This window comes from Lutra lutra, chromosome 12 (genome assembly GCF_902655055.1).
Source record: "Lutra lutra chromosome 12, mLutLut1.2, whole genome shotgun sequence".
NCBI classification, from domain to species: domain Eukaryota; kingdom Metazoa; phylum Chordata; class Mammalia; order Carnivora; family Mustelidae; genus Lutra; species Lutra lutra.
The window spans coordinates 61,859,595-61,881,349 of record NC_062289.1 but is presented as its reverse complement, the minus strand read 5'-3'; the positions used below and the strand labels follow the sequence as shown (position 1 = coordinate 61,881,349).

General features: G+C 37.2%; 1 protein-coding gene across 4 annotated transcripts in view; it reads left to right on the top strand.

The window, feature by feature from the left end:
- Window positions 1–21,755, top strand: part of SPIRE1 (spire type actin nucleation factor 1) — a 183,141-nt gene that overhangs the window by 106,691 nt on the left and 54,695 nt on the right. For all 4 annotated transcript variants that reach the window (XM_047697137.1, XM_047697136.1, XM_047697138.1 and 1 more), the window contains 2 exons: window positions 14,247–14,324; window positions 18,525–18,689. In XM_047697137.1, the coding sequence (XP_047553093.1) occupies window positions 14,247–14,324; window positions 18,525–18,689 (243 nt within the window). The remainder of the gene's footprint in view (window positions 1–14,246; window positions 14,325–18,524; window positions 18,690–21,755) is intronic.

Sequence of the window (21,755 nt, the reverse complement as noted above, 5' to 3'; positions counted from 1 at the left end):
ATACAACTATACATGAAGTCATCATTCACCACGAGCAGGTAGGATTTATTCCAGAGATGCAAAGATGGTTCAGTATTTGCAACATCATACATCACATCAGCAACACTAAGGATAAAAATGATATGGTCATCTCAATAGATGCAGAAAAAGTATCTGAAAAGATTCAACATCCATTTGTGATTAAAAACTTCAACAAAGTGGGGTTACAGGGAACATACCTCAACATAATTAAGACCATATATGAAAAATCCACAACTAACACCATACTCGGTGGTGAAAAATTGAGAGCTTTTCCTCTGAGATCAGGAACAAGACAAGAATGTCTGTTCTTGCCACTTTTATTCAATATAGTACAGAAAGTCCTAGCTACAACAGTCAGACAAGAAAAAGAAATAAGCAGCATCCATATTGGTAAAGAAGAAGTAAAACTTTCACTGTTTGCAGAAGACATGATACTATACATAGAAAACCCTAAACACTCCATCTAGAAACTACTAGAAGTAATAAACAAATTCAGTAAAGTAGCAAAATACATAATACCCAGAAATCAGTATTGTTTCTATACACTAATAATGAAGTAGCAGAAAGAGAAATTTAAAAAACATTACAATTACACCAAAAGAACAGAATACCAAGGAATAAACTTACAACCAAAGAGGTGAAAGATCTAAAACACTGATGAAAGAAACTATAAAGACGCAAAAAAATGGAAAGATACTCCATGCTTACGGATTGGAAGAATTAATATTGTTAAAATAGCCATATAACCCAAGGCAATCTACAAATTCAGTGAAATCCTATCAAAATACCCACAGTGTTTTTCACAAAACTAGAATAAATAATCCTAAAATTTGTATGGATCCACAAAAGACCTCAGCTAACAAAAAGCAATCCTGAGAAAGAACGAAGTCAGAGGTATCACAATCCCAAATTTCAAGATGTCCTACAAAGTTGTGGTAATTAAAACAGTTTGGTAACTGGCACAAATATAGACACACAGATCAATGGACTAGAATGGAGAGCCCAGAAATAAACTCATGATTATATGGTCAATTAATCTATGACAAAGGAAGAAAATGTACACAATGGGAAAAAGACAGTCTTTTCAACAAATAGTGTAGGGAAAACTGAACAGCTACATGTAGAGGGTTGAAACTGGACCACTTTCTAACACCATACACACACACAAAAATAAAACTCAAAAATGGATTAAAGACCTAAATTGAGGAGCACCTAGGTGGCTCATTTAGTTAAGCATCCAACTCTTGGTTCTGGCTCAGGTCATGATGGTCCTGGGATCAAGCCCTGTGTTGGGCTCTATGCTGGGTAAGGGGTCTGCTTATCCCTCTCATCCTCTCCCTTTGCCCTTCTCCCCATACTCTCTTGCTCTCTAAAATAAATAAAATAAAATCTTTTTAAAAAGTGACCTAAATGTAAGACTTGAAACACTAAGAATCTTAGAGTATACAGGCAGTAATTTCTCTGACATCAGGTATAGCCATATTTTTCTAGATATGTTTCCTAAGTTAAAGGAAACAAAAGCAAAAATAAACTATTGGGACCACATCAAAATAAAAAATGTTTTGTACAGCAGACAAAGCCATCAGTAAAATAAAAGGCAATCTAGTGAATGGGAGAACAGATTTGCAAATTATATATCAAATAAGGGGTTAAGATCCAAAATATGTAAAGAACTTCTACAACTCAACACCCAAAAAACCCAAATAATCCAACTAAAAAATAGCCTGAATAGACATTTTTCCAAAGAAGATATGGCCAGGAGACATGTAAAAAGATAAGATGCTCAACATCACTCATCATCAGGGAAATATAAATCAAACCTGCAGTGAGATATCACCCCACACCTGTCAGAATGGCTAAAATAAAAAATATAAGAAATAACAAGTGTTGGGAAAGATGTAGAGAAAAAGGAACCCTTAGGCACTGTTGGCAGGAATGCAAACTGTTGCAGCTACTGTGGAAAACAGTATGGAGGTTCCTCAAAAAATTAAAAATAGAATTACCATATGCTCTAGTGGTTCAACTACAGGGTATTTACCCAAAGAAAATGAAAACACTTATTTCAAAAAAATATATGCACTCCTATGTTTATTGTAGTGTTATTTACCATAGCCAAAATATAGAATATTATGCAACCATAAAAAAGGATGAGATCTTGCCATTTGCAGCAGCATAGATGGACTTAGAAGGCATTATGCTAAGTGAAATAATTCACACTGAGAAATACATACTATATGATTCCTCTCATAAGTGGAATCTAAAAAAAAAATATGAATAAACAAAAAGCAAAATCATACCTATAAATACAGAGAACAAACTGATGGTTGCCAGAGGGGAGGGAGGAAGGTGAGGGGTTGGGTAAAATGGGTATAGGTGTGTGAGAGATACAAGCTTCCAGTTACAAAATGGATAAGGCACCAGAGTAAAAGGCACAGAATAAGGAATATAGTCAATGATATTTTAATAACGATGTGAGGGCACATATGGGAGCCACACTTGTGGTGAGCATAGTGTAATATATAAACTTGTCAAATGACAAAATGGTACATCTGACAGTAATACAGCATTGTGTGTCAAGTATACTCAAATAAAAATAAAAACTTCTAGAAAAATTAAAATACAGGGGTACCTGGGTGGCTTAGTCAGTTAACTCTTTTTTTTTTTTAATTTTTTTATTTTTTCAGCATAACAGTATTCATTATTTTTGCACCACACCCAGTGCTCCATGCAATCTGTGCCCTCTACAATACCCACCACCTGGTGCCCCCAACCTCCCACCCCCCACCCCTTCAAAATTCTCAGATCGTTTTTCAGAGTCCATAGTCTCTCATGGTTCACCTCCCCTTCCAATTTCCCTCAACTCCCTTCTCCTCTCCATCTCCCCTTGTCCTCCATGCTATTTGTTATGCTCCACAAATAAGTGAAACCATATGATAATTGACTCTCTCTGCTTTAGTCAGTTAACTCTTGATTTTGTCTCAGGTCATGATCTCAGGGTGGTGAGATTGAGCCTCAATGGATGTAGAACCTGCTTAAGATTCCCTCTCTCCCTCCATACCCTTCCCAACTCAAAGCCTCTTTCTGTCTCTCTCTCTCCCAAAATAAAAAATTTTTTAAAATGAGATCTAGTTCTTAAAAAAAAAAAAAGTAAAAATAGTAGCAGTATGCCAGTGTCTTGATTTTCTGAATGTTTAAGTGATCCTTAGTTATATATGACTTTATTTTAAACCTTGTCATTCAAATTCTTCTGAATGGTTAAATCTTACCCTAAATTTAATGAAAATCCTGTGATGAAAGGATGATCTTTAGATGCTTAGATTGAAGCCAGTCTAATATTTGACCAGATACTGGAATTACAGGGTAAGGAAATGAATTGGAAATAAGCATGACTCATTATAAATCTTCACAACATTATATGAGTGTTTTTATACTACATAATCAACAGCTATTACTGTGACCCTTCATTAAGTGTCCTATTATTATTAGTCCTATATAAGAAATCAAAATTTCATGATGAAATCTTTGAGCTCAATTTATTTTAGGTAAGATTATTACCAAATATTTTACCTAAAATGGAATATTATGTACACACATGCACGCAAATGCACATACACACATATCTATAAAGTTTCTTGTTGCTGGGGGGAAAATAATGTTTTTGGAATTGACTTCTGTTGTCAAATATTTCTTATCTTTTTGAAAAAATCAAATAACCACATTTTATTACCTGAAATTGGTTGGACAAGTATTTCCCACCCACCATCTCTTAGAAGCCAGTAATCAGATCCACCTGTGTCATACCATTGCCAGTGACCACATTCAGTTACATTTAGGCAGGTGCATGTGACATGACTTCCGAATTTATTCTGCTTGACTACACTCAAAGATAAAGCCACAAGACCTCTGTCTCATTCACATATTGAAGTCTATTTTAATCTGCTTTCTCATATTCTCTCCCTTTTATTCTCTTAATGCCTGCTCACAACACCCCCAATAATAAAACTGTAGCATTTAAGTTAGCTGGAAATTCCTCCCTACAGCTAAAATGGATTTATGTTCTTCCAACTGGTGAACATACCCTGTTTTGAAAGAAAGGACTACCACCAGATGTCTGTTTGTAAGGTTGCCATTTGTTCATTTTAATGAGATCATCCATTATTAACTTTTCAGGGCCATGTCAATGTCTGTCTCTTTTTGACTGATTTATTATTTTGTGAATGTTAGTAAGTGTGCAAAGCACTCACCTTATCAGAAGTAATTAAATTACCCTCTCTGCCCTGGGTGTCTTTGCTGTTATCACTACTCTCCCTTCTTAAAATGTTGCAAAAGAATCTTTACTTGTCCTGTAAGTTCTTCAATTTAATTAACTTTATTTTAACAAAAAAAATTTACAAGGTTCAAACACTCCAGGAGTACTGTTTCTTCAAAAATAGTAAATTGTACCCTTCTGCTTCCTCCTCCTGGCCACACAGTCCCTGTCCCTATAGACAACATATACTGTTATTTCTTCTTCGTCCTTACGGAGATATTTTATCCATAACTAACAAAAATATAATATTTTTTCTTCCTTCTTTATGCTGTTCTGAACTTTCCTTTTTCATTTAATAATATATCATGGAGATCATTTCATATCTGTACATAGTGTTTATATCTTTTATGTCTTCATAATATTCTGTTGTGTGGATATACTCTGATTGATTTAATCATCCCTTTATTGACAATTACTAGATTACTTCCAATTTTTTGCTATTACAAGTAATGCTGCAATGGATAGTTCTAAAGCTGTTTTTCATACTAATATATGTAGGAAAATTAGAATTGCTGGTTCCAAGGAAGTATGCATTTATAATTTTCACAAAGCATGAAATTGTCTTCAATAGAGTTTTACCAATTCACACTCTCCTTAGCATTGTGTAAGATTTTCTGTTTTCCGACACGATGTGTTTTCTAAATGATAGGTGAAAATTTGTATCCATAGTTTTAGTTTACATTCTCCTTATTATGAGTGAACAAGATTAGGTACCTTTTTATCTGCTTAGTAGGTATTTGTGTCTATCAGTTACCTAATTCATATCCTTTGCTCCTTTTTCTAATGGAGTATGGGTCTTCACTTGTTGATTTGTATTTTTTTAAAGACTTTATATATTTATTTGAAAGAGAGAGTGCTCGCCCCAGCACAAGTTGGGGGAGGGTCAGAAGGCGAGGGAGAAGCAGACTCACCACTTAGCATGGAGCCCTACAAAGATGGGAGGCTGGATTTCAAGATCCTAGGATCATGACCTGAACCAAATATGAGACCTGAGAATATGAGAAAGTTAAGTAACTGACTGAGCCCCTCCCCCACATCCCTTCATTTGTATTTCTTAAGAAAATAGCTTTTTGTGATATAATTTGCAGATATTGTCTGTGATATTTTAATGATCATTTTATGATTATCACTGCATTTCTTTAGTTGTGAAGACTTAATGAGTATAAAAACTGAAAGGGTGATTATTTTTTTTAATAATTTTTTAATTTTTTTATAAACATGTAATGTGTTATTAGCCCCAGGGGGACAGGTCTGTGAATCGCCAGGTTTACACACTTCACAGCACTCACCATAGCACATACTCTCCCCAGTGTCCATAACCCCACCTCCCTCTCCCTCCTCCCTCCCCCCCAGCCACCCTCAGTTTGTTTTGTGAGATTAAGAGTCTCTTATGGTTTGTCTCCCTCCCGATCCCAGCTTGTTTCATTTATTCTTTTCCTACCCCCAGGCCCCCATGTTGCATCTCCACTTCCTCATATCAGGGAGATCATATGATAGTTGTCTTTCTCCAATTGACTTATTTCGCTAAGCATAATACCCTCTAGTTCCATCCACGTCGTCGCAAATGGCAAGATTTTATTTCTTTTGATGGCTGCATAGTATTCCATTGTATATGTATGTATATGTGGTGTGTGTGTGTATATATACACACACACACCACATCTTCTTTATCCATTCGTCTGTTGATAGACATCTAGGTTCTTTCCATAGTTTGGCTATTGTGGACATTGCTGCTATAAACATTCGGGTGCACGTGCCCCTTCGGATCACTACGTTTGTATCTTTAGGGTAAATACCCAATAGTGCAATTGCTGGGTCGTAGGGTAGCTCTATTTTCAACTTTTTGAGGAACCTCCATGCTGTTTTCCAAAGTGGTTGCACTGAAAGGGTGATTATATAGAGAGATACTGTGAGTCCAGCTACTTGGGGTGGATGGTCATTAAATCCTCAGCCTATGTGTGTATATGTGTAGATGCATGTGTGTGTCTGTGTGTGTGTTAACAAAAATATTGGAATGTAAGAATGATACTCCTTTCATAGAACCTAGAAATGAATTTCCTACATTTTGATGACTGTATAGTTTTTCTAATTTCTTCAGAAATTCAGTTTTACAGAAATGATCAACTTACAGTTTAGTATCTTAACATTTTACATTCTTTCATTAAGTAAAATGCTGACGTTCTCTCCTTTTGTGGTAGTTATCTTCTCCCTATCATACCCCTCAGGTAGAAGAGTGTGTTACATCCTTAAGAAAGTGCCATAAACTTGATGAAAATAGGGCGCCTGAGTGGCTCAGTCATTAAGCGTCTGCCTTCAGCTCAGGTCCTGATCCCAGGGTCCTGGGATCCAGCCCAGCATCAGGCTCCCTGCTCTGTGGGAAACCTGCTTCTCCCTTTCCCACTCCCCCTGCTTGTGTTCCTGCTCTCGCTATCTCTCTCTTATCAAATAAATAAATAAAATATTTTTTTAAAAACTTGATGAAAATATAAATCATATCTTTAGTAATTATCCATTAACTCTTTAATATACATAAGAGGCTTCCAGTTATTAGAAGAACTGCTATAGTTCCTTGGAAGTTTTTTTATAACCTAATTTTCAAAATATTACTTTTGGGCTGGCAAATAGATAAAATCCCTTTTCTTGCTTTTCTCTGTGGTAAAAATATCTCAGAAAGGACATCATGGCTCTTAATCTTTGTGGTTGGTATACATGTTCTATTTATTATAGGCAACATTTGTATTAGTGATTTTGTCACTTGGGAGATGAATTTAATAGTAATTTCTTTTAAAGCATATTAGTGTATATTGAGTAAAAAAAGGTTTAAGGAATTACTAAAACATATTCCTTTTTACACTTTTAGAAGTTTCTAACTAAAAACATGTACTAAGTACATAGAGGAATATCAATAAATGATAGTTTTAAGTGGTTAACAGTATGGAGGAAAATGGTCATCATGGGAATGTTGTTATTAACATATTTATAAATATATATATATATATTTTAAGATTTTATTTACTTGGCATCAAGCAGGCACAAGCAGGGGGAATGGCAGGCAGATGGAGAGGGAGAAGCAGGCTCCCCACTGAGCAGGAAACCTAATGTGAAACTTGATCCCAGGACTCTGGGATCATGACCTGAGCTGAAGGCAGATGCTTAACTGACTGAGCCACCCACACACCTCCATGACTATATTTATAAGGGTGGGCATTTATATGCGAGCTGATGTTGAATCTACACAATTGAATTAAAATTATTCTTTGAGCATTGATATAATTGTGACTCAGAGATTTTATTTGTTTATTTTTTAAGATGCCAGAAACAGAAAGTGTTGGCATGGAACACTTCTAATTGCTAGTTTAAGAATGGTTATGTCAGATATGCAGAGAGTTAATTGCCATGTGGGTGCTCACTTAGAACTTTCTCACCATATTCCAAGCATAAGTCGGCATCTGTTATTACATTTGTACACGCAAAATAATTTATTCAGAAGCTAGAATATAATTGACAGAAGCTTGCCACTAAAACTAGAAAAGTATATAATTTACTTTCATATTACTCATTTATTTTTTCTGCTAACTAGAAAACCTGAGATTTCTAGTTGCACATCTGTTCAGTCTTATTCAACTATAATATTCACAGATTCTCAACTATTTTATTTGATTTATTTGTGAGTCAAGATTTTGATTTTGTGAAGCAACTAGGGAAAGGTCTCATTTAGTAAAAGAATAAAATGTTTTTGTGGTGGAGTAAAAGTGTTCTCAGATCCTCACAGATATTTATTGGCTTATAATGACTAATACTTACTAAATGCTAAACATGAGCCAGGCTGCATTCAATATTTCTTCCGTATTATTTCATGCAATATTAGCAAAGTCCAAAAAGTGGTTATTAGTATCTGCATTTTACAGATGGGAAAACAAGCCAAAGATTAGAGAAGTTAAATGACTTGCGTAAAGTCACACAGCTAGGAAACGTCAGCACTAGTTTTTGCTACTTTTTTTCAGAAGAATAAAGAAACATGAAACTCTTGGCCTATTCATTTAAACTATCTTTAGTATTATACAGAGTGGATAGTTTTTCTTAGTAGCAGGGAGTTAGGGATTTTATCACAGCCCAGAGGTAAAGTGGAGATGCATAAATGTGTAGCAGTGAGACCATCTGGATTACATTTAGTCAGGCTTATGCTGGAGAACAGTAAAATTTAAGGTTGGGTGGAAAAGGGCCCATGTGCTTCTCATATTATTCGACCAGAGTACTCCTAAGACACAGAAGCATGAACTCATATTTCTGGATAAGGAGACATATTAAATCATAACTCTTTCAGTTGCAAATAACAGAAATCCACTCAAATTAGCATGCATAGAATGGCTGGAAGATTTACTGGCTCACATAAATGGGAAGTCTAAGGGTATGCACAGCTGGATCCAGTGTCTCAAAACCTGTAATCAGGGCTGGCTTTCTCCCTCTCACTCCTCAGGATGGGCTTTTACTAAAAGGCACGTAAGATGACAGTCTATAGCTTAAACCTCACATTCTCTAAGTTCAATAACTCCAGCAGAAAGTCGTTTCTCATAATTGGAGCAAAAGTATCTTGGAGGAAAATTCAGTCATGTACTTGTTCAAGAACCAGTCACTGCGCTCAGGAAAATGGGCCCCACTGGCTGGTGGAGGCTGTGTCGTCACCCTTGTGAGTAGGCGATGAGGTGTGCCAGGCATGGGGTTAGCCCTACTCAGACCGTAGGGTTGTATTCCCCAGTGGAAAGAAGGAAGCGGGAAATGGTTTCTAGACAAAACAACAGATGCCTACTGAGGGAAATGTTGTTCAGTGCAAGTCAAAAGGTCTTTGAGGTCATGCGTTTTACCTTTAAAATCCATGTAAATTTTGTTGTATGTCTACATCTGTTATAATATTTTAAAAGCATTCCTTGTGTGGATTGAGTTCCTGCAGGAAATGGATTCTGAGGGGTAAACTATGAATTCAGGAGGTCTTACTGGGAATTGGTTTGGGGAACACCTGTGAGGGAGGAAAAGCTGAACTACAGTGCCAGAACAGCAGGCCTCAGCCAATCCCACACAGAGCTCAGAAGTTGCGATGGCCCTTCAGGGTTGTCCCAAGGGAGGCAAGGGGGCCTGACCTGTGTATTTCCACACAGACTGATGATTGGGTATGGGCTACCCCAGAGACGGACACACCTGTGGCAAAGCAGCTCCTTGCTCCAGGTGCTGAGCACAGCTCCTAGAGCAGGATTAGGCTATGACCCCTTGGCAGACAACACCTCCAGCAGCCAGTGAAAGAGAGAACTTCATACCTCAGGGGGGTGCAGGGTGTGGACCTGGGCAACTGACCACAGCATCCATTACATTATCTTTGAGTAAAATTGACTCCAGGAAATGTCATATTTATATGTCATTGTAAATGCTTCCTGGCATATTGCTGTACTATTCGACCAAGTACTTCAGTTTGGAGGCCACAGCAGAGACACTGGGAACCCACCGAGAGGGAGTGAAAAGATAAACCAAATGAGGAAGAAACTGGAGCAGAAATAACAGTTGAGAAACCTACTGTAATCAACTTTAGTAGTAGCCATAGGAATCAAGAAAAAAAGATAAATATTTTCATCTTGCCAAAGACCACCCATCTTCTACTGTACCCATACTGTTTGTCTTGCTTTCTGTTGTTTGGGTCCTAGAAGAGCTAGAGACCATTGGAAATTAAAATTAACATTTAAAGTATTATTTGTCTCTGGGGTACAGGTGTGTAATTCGTCAGTCTTACACAATTCACAGTGCTCACCATAGCACATACCCTCTCCAATGTCCATCACCCAGCCACTCCATCCCACTCACCCCCCTCTACTCCAGCAACCCTCAGTTTGTTTCCTGAGATTAAGAGTCTCTTATAGTTTATCTCCCTCTCTGGTTTTGTCTTGTTTCATTTTTCCCCTCCCTTCCCCTATGATCCTCTGTCTTGTTTTTCTGACTTATTTCACTTAGCATAATACCCTCTAGTTCCATTCACGTCATTGCAAGTGGCAAGATTTCGGGAGTTTTGATGGCTGCATAATATTCCTCTGTGTGTGTGTGTATGTGTACACCACATGTTCTTTATTCATCTGTTGATGGACATCTAGGCTCTTTCCATAGTTTGGCTATTGTGGACATTGCTGCTATAAACACTGGGTGGGGTGCACGTGCCCCTTCAGATCACTGCATTTGTATCTTTGGGGTAAATACCCAGTAGTGCAATTGCTGGGTCGTAGGGTAGCTCTATTTTCAACTTTCTGAGGAATCTTCATACTAGGTGTCCAGAGGAAATTCACCTCCTTAAATCTCTTTTCTTTTGCTATTTTAATTATAAAAAGCTAGAAAGAACACACTTCTAGTCAAAAGAATAATATATACCTTAAGTCATTAATTGTTTTTTGGGATAGAGCCTGGATTAGAGTCCTCAGAGGAACAAAATAAATGTGTGTGTGCCTCTTCTTTTGGTTTCCTTTCTGCTCAGCTCTGATTTCAAAATATGAATATTGATGAAGATTGTGGGCTTGGGTTGAAAACCGTGGCTTTAAATCATCAGAGATTTTTTTAATGACCACTAATAATCCCTAGCAAAAAATTAGGTATTTTGATTATCAGAAATACTGTGCATACCAGGACATCTGGTATGTCTTTAGACAAAAAAGAAAAAGCAAAAAGTCCTAACTTAGTAATAATGATTATTATTCAGATTTTGACATAATATTTTACCAGATATTAAGTGCCCATGATCTGCAAAGCCCAGTTACAGTTCATAAACTCTGTTCTTTTATAATAATCAATTCATAAATACCAATTTTTGCAAAAGTAAAGTACAGCTTTATCCAGCTGTTTTCTAAGACTTTTCTAAAACCATTGGGGGTCAGCATCAGGACACTTAAGTTCCCAACAGGACCATTCATCTGGTGTCTCTTTCACACTTATTACTTCATGTCTGAGACCCTGATGCCACTTCTCCCTGCTTCACTCTGCTCCATCCCACCTGCAGGGAGACTATAGCCATGTCATTTAGCCTCAGTTGTGAGTCCAACCACAGCAAGGGTTGTGCTTGGGGCTAAATGTTGGCTGCTTGAAGCCTTAGCACTTGTTAGCTGTCATTATTTCCCCATACCCTGCTGTAGCCAAGAGCTGCAGCCAGGACCACTGGAAAAGAGCAAGGCTCTGGAATGGGGCTGGGGCCGTACAGAAAATTTAGTGGTACGTTTTTGGAGTTGCTTTCCCCAGAAGCTGTAAATGCAAGGTCCTGCTATTTAACTGATTATATTTATATATATATATATGTTTTTTTTTTTAAGATTTTATTTATTTATTTGAAAGACAGAGATCACAAACAGGCAGAGAGGCAGGAAGGGAAGCAGGCTCCCTGCTGAGCAGAGAGCCCGATGCAGGGCTCGACCCCAGAACCCTAGGATCATGACCCGAACCGAAGGCAGAGGCTTTAACCCACTGAGCCACCCAGGCACCCCAAACTGATTATATTTTAAATACAACAACATTGTGATATAGATGGTAATACCTTCCTCTTAATGGTGGGGAAACACAGACCCAAAGATGGTAATGTAGCATGACTCAGGAGTGCTGAGTATCTCATTACATAATCTCAAGCAAGAAACCTGGCTTTGTTTTAAAATACAGTTTCTCCTGCTGTCCAAAAGTTCTCATTATGCCGCTTCACTTTTATAGAAAACCTACATTAGGAAAGACCTACATCAGGACGGTAATGGTTTTTTTCCTTAAAAGCAAAATTTCTTTGGATTTCTTTCAGCTAGCCAACACAATATAGGTGCTAGTGTAGGTCTTCAGTTGAAATGAAGTGGCTTACATGAGCTTTCAGAAATCGGGAGATACGTGTAATCATGGAAACACATTCTGAAACAAGTAAAAGTGTTCCTCCCCTGACTAATTTCTTTCGTAGCAAGAGAAGAAATAATGCATTATTTATACCTCATTTTCTTCAAATGTTCAGAGTGATTTTATTCTTTGTATATTAATACTCCTATACATTATTAAGTACAAAAAAAGAGCAGGTGGTATTATTCTCATTTTGCAGAAGATCAAGCAGATGTTGAAAAGCCAAAAATAAATGGTTTAGAAATGTTTTCTATGAAGTATTCATTATTTTCATATAAATTAAAGTAGGTTTCATACAGTACATTTAAACTCAGTCCACGTGCATTCAGGAAAATAAGCTCAACAAAAAAATATACTAGAGTTGATTTATTGTGAGTAGGAATTAGGTATAACACAAACTGATAATCAATAGGTGAATAGACATTTTACTTATCAAGATTTTCTTAAAATTGCAAATGTTGGATTAATGCAGTTTCATAAGGTATAACATTGTGTGTCAACTATATTCAATTTAAAAAATTAAAAATTAAGCAAAAAGGGTCCAAACTTGCAGTTATAAGATGAATAATTTCTGGAGATTTAATGTACAGCATGTTGACTTTAGTTAAAAATATTGTCTTACATGCTGGAAAGTTGGTGAGAGTAGATCTGAAAAGTTCTCCCCACATACACAAAAAGGTAATTATATGAGGTGATGGAAGTGGTAATTAACCTTATTGCACTAACAATTTTTGCAATATATACATGTATCAAATAATAAAAAGCATCTTATATATTGAAATTTATTCATGAAATTATTTTACAAATATATATGGAGTGTAAAAAGTACCAGTGCTTACATCAGCCACTGAGAATAGACTTTTGTTTCATGAAACCTAGGGGGAAGGCACACACAAATGTAAAATAACAGTGTGATAAGGGCTAAAGAGGAAGGTGTACAGTGCTATATGCCATTGTACAATAGGAAGATTTGGCTTAGTTGAGGGGGAAGGAGGGGCTTTCCTGAAGAAATGGTGATTCTTTTAAGCCTAATATCTGAAGAAAGAGCAGAAACTTTTCATTACTTAGGAAATGAAAGAGACCAGGCATGGAGGTGAGGGGTGAGGAGAGGAGAGCATCCAGGGCAAGACCACATCAGAAATGAGGCAAAAGATGGCCACAGTCGCCAAACTGTGGAAAGAACCAAGATGCCCTTCAGTGGATGAATGGATAAGGAAGATGTGGTCCATATACATTATGGAGTATTATGCCTCCATCAGAAAGGATGAATACCCAACTTTTGTATCAACATGGATGGGACTGGAAGAGATTATGCTGAGTGAAATAAGTCAAGCAGAGAGAGTCAATTATCATATGGTTTCACTTACTTGTGGAGCATAACAAATAACATGGAGGACATAGGGAGATGGAGAGGAGAAGGGAGTTGAGGGAAATTGGAAGAGGAGATGAACCATGAGAGACAATGGACTCTGAAAAACAATCTGAGAGTTTTGAAGGGGCGGGGGGTGGGAGGTTGGGGGAGCCAGGTGGTGGGTATTATGGAGGGCACGTATGGCATGGAGCACTGGGTGTGGTGCAAAAACAATGAATTCTGTTACGCTGAAAAGAAATTAATAAAAAAAAAGAAATGAGGCAAAAATTAGGTAACGTTTAAATTAAGAGATCTTCAGGGGAAATAAAAAGAAGAGGGCTTAGGTTATATGGAGGGAGTGATATCTTTGAGATTTAATGATGGGTTGAATATGGAGGTTGAGGGAGAGGGCTGTGTCATTACCGCTTAGGGGTGCAAGTTAATGTGGTGACAAAGTTAGCTACAAGGCCTAGAAGAAAATTTGAATGAACAATCTCAGTTCATCCCTCTGTAATATTGTATTTACTCTAGTCTACTATTGACTGAAATCTACAGAGAAGTAGATTCTGTACTATCTGCTTTAATATACTTTGTTTGAAGGTATCTGCTAGAAATTTTAATTTGGGAAGCTAGCTTAATGAAATTTTTATCCCTAAATGTTTTTATTTTAATTGGTAGAATCTTAAGAAGATTCAAGAAATGGAAAAAAGTGATGAATCCAGCACAGACCTGGAAGAGCTGAAAAACGCTGACTGGGTAAGTATTTGGATATTCTCTGTTCTACTTAGTGTTGAAGACATAGTGTAATGTGTTTTTGGGGTTTTGTTTTGTTTTTTAAAGATTTATTTATTTATTTTGGAGAGGGAGAGTGCATGAGTGGTGGGGGAGGGGCAGAGGGACAGAGTGGGGAAGCAGACTCCCCACTCAGCAGGAAGCCCATCACGGGGCTCAGTCTCATCCTGGCCTGTGCCAAAACAAAAAGCTGGACACTTAACCAACTGAGCCACCCAGGCACCCCATAGTGTAATGTTTTTTAAAGTGCTTGTTATTGGGGTGCCTGGGTACCAAGGCTCAGTCACTTGAGCATCTGCCTTCAGCTTGGGTCATAATCCCAAGGTCCTGGGATCGACCCCCACTTCGGGGTCCCTGCTCACTGGGGAGCCTGCTTCTCCCTCTGCCAGTCGCCCTGCTCATTCTCCCTCTCTCACTCTCAAATAAATAAAATCTTTAAAAAATAAAATAAAATGCTTGTTATTAAGGGCTGTAATATGAATTGATACTGTATGAATTTGAATATCTAGTCTTATGTTTGAGGAACTGTCTATCCCCCATTTTACAAAACTAATTGGTTTTATTAAAGCAGCCCCGGATGTCTTCTGAGAATTTAGGTGTTTCAAAATGCTGACCTTTCTAATTGTATTAACACTTCAGCATACTCTTATAAGTTAGAGTTTAAGCTGTGTTTCAGAATAAGATGTGTAACTATAAGGTAGTACATTCATTTATCTGATGAATAGTTATTGGCTCTCTGCCCTCATAAAACGGAAGACAGACTTTCAGCACAGATGATTGCAGTATATTTATGTGGCACACTTTGAATAGCTGCTGTTTTTCTGACATGATTCTAGATCCTAGTGAAACCAAGACTCCCTGCCCTCATATATCACTTAGAGTTGGGTGGGCACGACAGCACTGAGGACGGGAGAGTCAGTGTCATGAAATTAGACTGAGGTATGTTCAGGTGTCAGTGGGAAGCCCCAGTTCAGGATTCTGACTTTTCAGGTTAAGGATAAACAGTGGTTTAATAATGACATCATTAAATGAGGAACTAGCCATAGAAGCAGATTTGAGGATATGAACAGGTTGCTTTTGACATATTAGATTTTAATTGTTTAATTGCTTTATTCTTTTCTAACAGCTTTATTAAAGTATAATCAGCATGCAATAAGTTGCACATATTTAAAAGGCACAATTTGATAAGTTTCGATATGTTCATACACACATACATACCCATGAAACCATCACCATAATCAAAATAATGAGCTCACCCATCACCCATCATCCCCTAAAGTTTCCTTATACTCCTTTGTAATCCTACTTCCTGCTTCCCTTCTCCCCTGTTTCTAGGCAATCAGTGATCTGCTTTCTCTCACTGTAGATTAGTTTGCATTTTCTAAAATTTCATATAAATGTAATCATATAGTATGTACTGTTTTTTGCTTGGCTTCTTCCATTCCGCATAATTCTTTTGGGATTTCATCCATGTTGTTGCCTATATCAATAGTTTAATGTTTTTGTTACTACTAGTAGTCCCTTCTGTTGTATGGACCTACATGTATTGATATATGAATGCAAATATTCTTAATTTATTGAAGATATCTTTACTGAGATATTTGGAATGATATTAATCTGAAACATTTAAGAGTAAGGTTAAAAAACAAGTAGCCTGTATATCTTATGAGTCTTGTAATTTTAGAATAATATTGATTATCAAGTTTCCTTTGTATAGAATACTCTGGTAGTCTTTTTCCAGCTGTATTTCATCTTAGCTAATACATTTTTAAATTTGTTTTCTTACACATGGAAGCCAGATGAATAACTCCAGGTAGTCAGAATTTAGCAAACAGTTATTATAAACTTGAACTAAAAATTTATTGCCTTAAGGCAGACTCTTTTAAAAACTAGTAGGATCACTGGGCGCCTGGGTGGCTCAGTGAATTGGGCCACTGCCTTTGGCTCAGGTCATGATCCCAGGCTCTTGGGATGGAGTCCTGCATTGGGCTCTCTGCTCAATTGGCCTGCTTCCCCCCTCCCCCCCCCCCCCCGCCTGCCTCTCTGTCTACTTGTGATCTCTCTCAAATAAATAAATAAAATCTTTTTAAAAATAAATAAATAAATAATAAAAAAATAAAAACTAGTAGGATCACTGACAAGAGATACACTAACTGCAGGGAGATTCCATTTGCCTAGATCACCAGTCTATTTCTTGTAAGACCATTAAAGTGAATTATTTAGAAATAGTAGAAAGAAATGAGTAAAGAATGAGGAATAGAATGAGGGAGAATTAGGATATCTTTAATGGCAGGATCTAAACATCTCGGGATCTTGCTTGAGGAATAGGAGGTAAATAAAATCTCTGGGAATACATACAATGACAGTCATGTATTACTTTAATGCTAACTGTGACTTTAATTTCTGGATTAAATTTCTGAAAATTTTGCCATATGATATATAAAGGACTGGCTATATAAAAGGTCTGTTTGAATCCTTTCATAATTATTGCAAAATTGTCAAATGTGAATAATTATCCTGTAATTTATCTGCTTTGAGAATTCAGTGTTTCACATATGTCAGATTTTCTTAAAGCCCGGGCAGGTCAAGAAAAGAGGCAGAATTTTAAAAGATGAGATGATATTTGTACTGGATCTTAAAGGAATCAGTATAAGAGAATTTGGGACTAGAGCATTTTCAAAAGAAAAATCTAAATATTTTAGGAATATTGTATTAGAGTAACTTTAATGGCAGAATCTAAGAATCTGTTTAAAATAGAAATATTTTAGAAGGTATTCTAATGGATATACTACAGTACTAAGTGCATCAAATCCTTTGTGGAATAGGAAATGGCATACCCGTTTTTAAATCGTAAATTGTTTTTGAAGAAGTTTAGAAGACATTTTGAAGAAAACTGAAGACATTTTTGAGAAATTTAATCCACAATTACTTTATGTAGATAATTCTTAGGAAATACCTCACTTTTTTTTAAAGTTTTATTTATTTAAGTAATCTCTGTAACCTTACGTGGGACTCAGACTCACAGCCCTGAGATCAAAAGTCCCAAGCTCTTCCAACGGAACCAGCCAGATATCCCTAGCCCTTGGTTTTTAATAAATATATTTAAGTAGCTATGTGAGCCGCTTATTAATTTTAACAAACTACAGTGTTTCAGCTAAATATCATAATGATTTACCTTTCACAGAAGTAGAGACTATGACACCTTAGCTTATAGGCTGGAAAATTAAAGTATTAGTGTAGAATAATAATAATAATAATAATAATATACATATTTAATGTCTTATGTTATTATAAGAACTTCATATATATCTCATTTTCTTGAGAGGCCAAAAAGGCGATCACTGTCATTTGTTAAGAAAATGGATATTAAGTGATTTGTGCAAAGATAGTGATAACATAAAAATCATTTTTGAGCGTTTTCCATGTATAGAACACTGTGTATCAGCTCTGACCTTCTCAGTAAGTTATGAAGTACCACTTTCTTTTATTGATGGGGAATCCAGGGTTTAGAAAGGTGAAGGAACTTGCTGGATATCAAGTAGCTACTAGGTGGTTGTATCAATTAGGGGTGGCCATAGGAATCCTGCCGCGTAACCAACCACTACAGAATCATAGTCACACAAAGCAGTATATTTACTGAGCTCATGAGTACAGATGCATCGTGGTAGCTCCACTCTGTGTATGTCTCATCCTTCTCCTGGGCAGCATGCCAGTCCAGGCATGAGGTTCTCATGGCAATAGAAGCACAAGTGACAAGCCCATTGTGCATTCGCTTTTGCAGCCTTTGGTCACATCATATCAACTACTGTTTCAGGGGCCAGGCAAATCATGTAGCCAAACCCAGTATTAGGGTATGGGACGTATACTCCTCTTCAGTGAGCAGAATCACGTAACTGAGGCTATTAATGCAGCCTTCCCCAGTGGATGAGTTAGGGTTTACACTCAGGTGACTCAGCACTTAGAGCTTGTGATTCTCAACTGGCTTTCTACCCACCTTTTAACATCCTTAAACCTAATTTTCAAAAGTATTTTGTTTGGTTTACTCAGTGTTTTGCAAACCAAGCTCTTCATTTTTTCTTTCATTTTTTTTCTCTGTGACTGTAGCTATTTAGAGGAAACTAGCAAATTTATTCATGGACATTTCTCCACCCTTGATTCTTTTAGGCTCGATTCTGGGTTCAGGTGATGAGGGATTTGCGGAATGGAGTAAAACTTAAGAAGGTCCAAGAGCGACAGTACAACCCTTTGCCCATTGAATATCAGCTCACTCCTTATGAGATGCTAATGGACGATATTCGATCCAAAAGATACACTTTGCGAAAAGTAATGGTAAGTAACAACAACAACAACAAAAACTATTAATAAACTGAAATGGTTTTTCTTCAGTAATTTTATTGGTTGAACATGTTCTTCTCAGTGTTACATTTTAAAAATCCTTTCTTCCCTTGGAAGTAATACATTGTCATTACAGAAAATTTGAAAAATACAGTAAGCTCAAAGAAGGAAAGTGACAAATGGGTAATTTCACAACCCAGAGAGATATTTTGTTAACAAGCTGGTATATAACCTTCAGTCTTTTTTTTTTTTTTTTAGATTGATTGATTTATTTTAGGGAAAGAGAGGGCAGGCAAGCAGAGGGAGGCCCAGAGGGAGACTCTCTAGCAAAGCACAGAGCCCGACATGGGCTCAGTCTCATGACCCCATAATCATGATCTGAGCTACTACTCAGGAACCCCCAGTCTTTTTTCTATACATTTTATTCAGACAAAATGGATTAATATTGAACACTTTGTTTTGTAACCAGTTATTTTCACTTAACATATGAATATTTTTCCATGTCATTATATGTTCAAAATCTTCATTTCTAAATAACTACCTCTTTTATAGCTTTGTGGCTATACCAGAGTTTATTAAACCAATCAACTTGTATCAAATTGTAAGCAGTTTATTTTGTGAGTCCTTGCATTTAAATCTTCTTGAATAGCAACAGTGAAATCTTTAAGTTAGGTTCTTAGAAGTGGAATCCTGACAGCACTATGTCTGAAATACACCTGGAATGTGACTGCTTCTTATCACCACCACTTCATATCCTTTCCATTCCAAGCCACCATCTCTCGCTCACACTAATACACACTTTAAGTGGCCTTTCTGCTTTCACTTTTGCCCCTTTTACTCAGTTTTCCCCCAAAATAGCCAAAGTAAACCTCTTAAGGTAAAAATGTGATGATGTCATTGCTCTGCTCAGAACCTTCCAGTATTCTCCATCACACTGGGAACCAACTCCACATCCCTACCTTGGCCTACAAAACCCCACAGAGTCTGATACAGGTTACATTTGAGAACTCACCTCCTACCACCCTTCCTGGTTGATTTCCCCTCCTTAGCCATGCTGGTCTCTGTTGCTGCCACATGCTCCTACAACTGAGCCTTTGCTGCCCCTTTTCCTGGAACTCTCTTTTCCCACACATCTACTAACTTGCCTTATCACTTTCCAGGTCTCTGCTAACATGCCCCCTTATAAAGTCTTCTCCGCCTCTCTACCCACATGTTTCAAGTAGTTCACATTGCCATGTATTTTCAGATTCGTTATCTCTCTTACCATTATAGGGACTTAGTTCTTTCACTCTTACATCCCCTGTGATGAGACCATGTGCCTGACACACAGCCAGATGCTGAATACTGTGCCCAACAAATAGTTGTGGAATGAATTAATGAATTATAGCCACATTTTTTTAGAAAATTTGATTAGTTATTTTATGTGGAAGATTCTTACAAAACACATCACTAGTTTTAAAATAGATTTAAGTAGGGGTGCCTGGCAGGTTCAGTCTGAAGAGCATGTGACTCTTGATCTTGGGGTCAGGGTTTTGAGTCCCAGTTGGTTATAGAGATTACTTAAATAAATAAACTTAAAAAATAAAATAGATTTAAGTAGCTCTTTGAGCTCTTTGTTAATTTTAATAAGTTGCACTGTTGAAGCTAAGCATTGCAGGTAAGTATTTTGTTGATTTACTTCTCAGTAAATCTGATTTCCTTTTGCAAATGAAGAAACTGAAGTTTAGAGGTACTGCATAACTTCCCAAGTTCAGACAACTAGTTATAAGGCAAAGCCTGTTTTCATTTTCATTCTGTCTGACCTCTGAATCTGTGCTGTGTGCTACACGCATGTGGCCAAATTGCCCTTTAGTTATATTGTGATGATTACTATTTACAACATAATCATTTGTTCTATTTCTTCCTATTCTTGACCAAAGTGGGTATCTTTTGGGATTGGCAAATTTGAGAGAAAATTCTCCTTCATTTTTAAAATCTATATTTATTTGATTACAAGTGCATTTAAGCATTTTAAAGCATACACCATTTTTTTTGTATTTTTTTTTTCCCAAGTGCCAGTCATCTTTTATTGGATGTTAATTCTGAATCAGGATTTGAAAGGATTCAGGGGTGCCAGGCAAAGGTCATGGTCAGGACTGCCACATGTGCCTCCACACTAGGCCCTCTTCAGTGGTACTTGCATAGCCTGAGTTCCTTGTAACAAGGAAAGTTGAAAGTCCTTGAAAAGCACATAACCTGCCAGCACCATAGAAATCCTAGGGAAGGCCCCTTTCTTCACATTGACATACTTGTAATACCAGAAATAACCTTTCTGAGATGATCCAGCAGTGCCCTTAGAGGTGAAATCCCGCATCAGTATCCACCTGGGCAGCTCTCCTAGTTTCACATCCATGAGCTTCTTCTCCTTCACTGTACAACTGATGCCCTCTTGGAGTCCTAGGTGTCTGCTCCCTTTTTTTGTATTTTTAATTTTATTTTAATTTAGCAAAATTTTTTAAAGATTTTATTTGTCCAAGAGAGAGAGCGCACAAGCAGTGGGGAGGGGCAGAGGGAGAGAGAGAAGCAGACTTCCCACTGAGCAGAGAGCCTCATTCAGGCCTGGATCCCAGGACCCTGAGATCATGACCTGAGCCAAAGGCAGATGCTTAAACGACTGAGCCACCTGGATGCCCCTAATTTAACAAATATTTATTGAGCACTTCTTGTGTGCCAGGCACTATTCTAGACCCTGGAAAAAGGACCCGCAGTCCTTATTCTCAGGAAGTTCACAGTATGGCAGGAGCCACTGGTAATTAGGCAAGCATTAACAACAGCGTAATAAGCTAAGTGTAAGCGGCTGTATGCCAGAAAACAATGTGCAAAGTCCAGGAAGTAATGGAATCTGACACAGGAAAGCAACTGAAGTTCTCCATAATTAAAGACTTTTTCACTCTGTAATTCCTGTGAAGAATGAATGTCGATGATTTCTTTTTAAAATAACTTCACAGTATTTCCTAGTGCACTGTGAATTATTTACCCGAGACTCTGTTAATAGACATTTAGATTGTGTCCAGTTTTCAT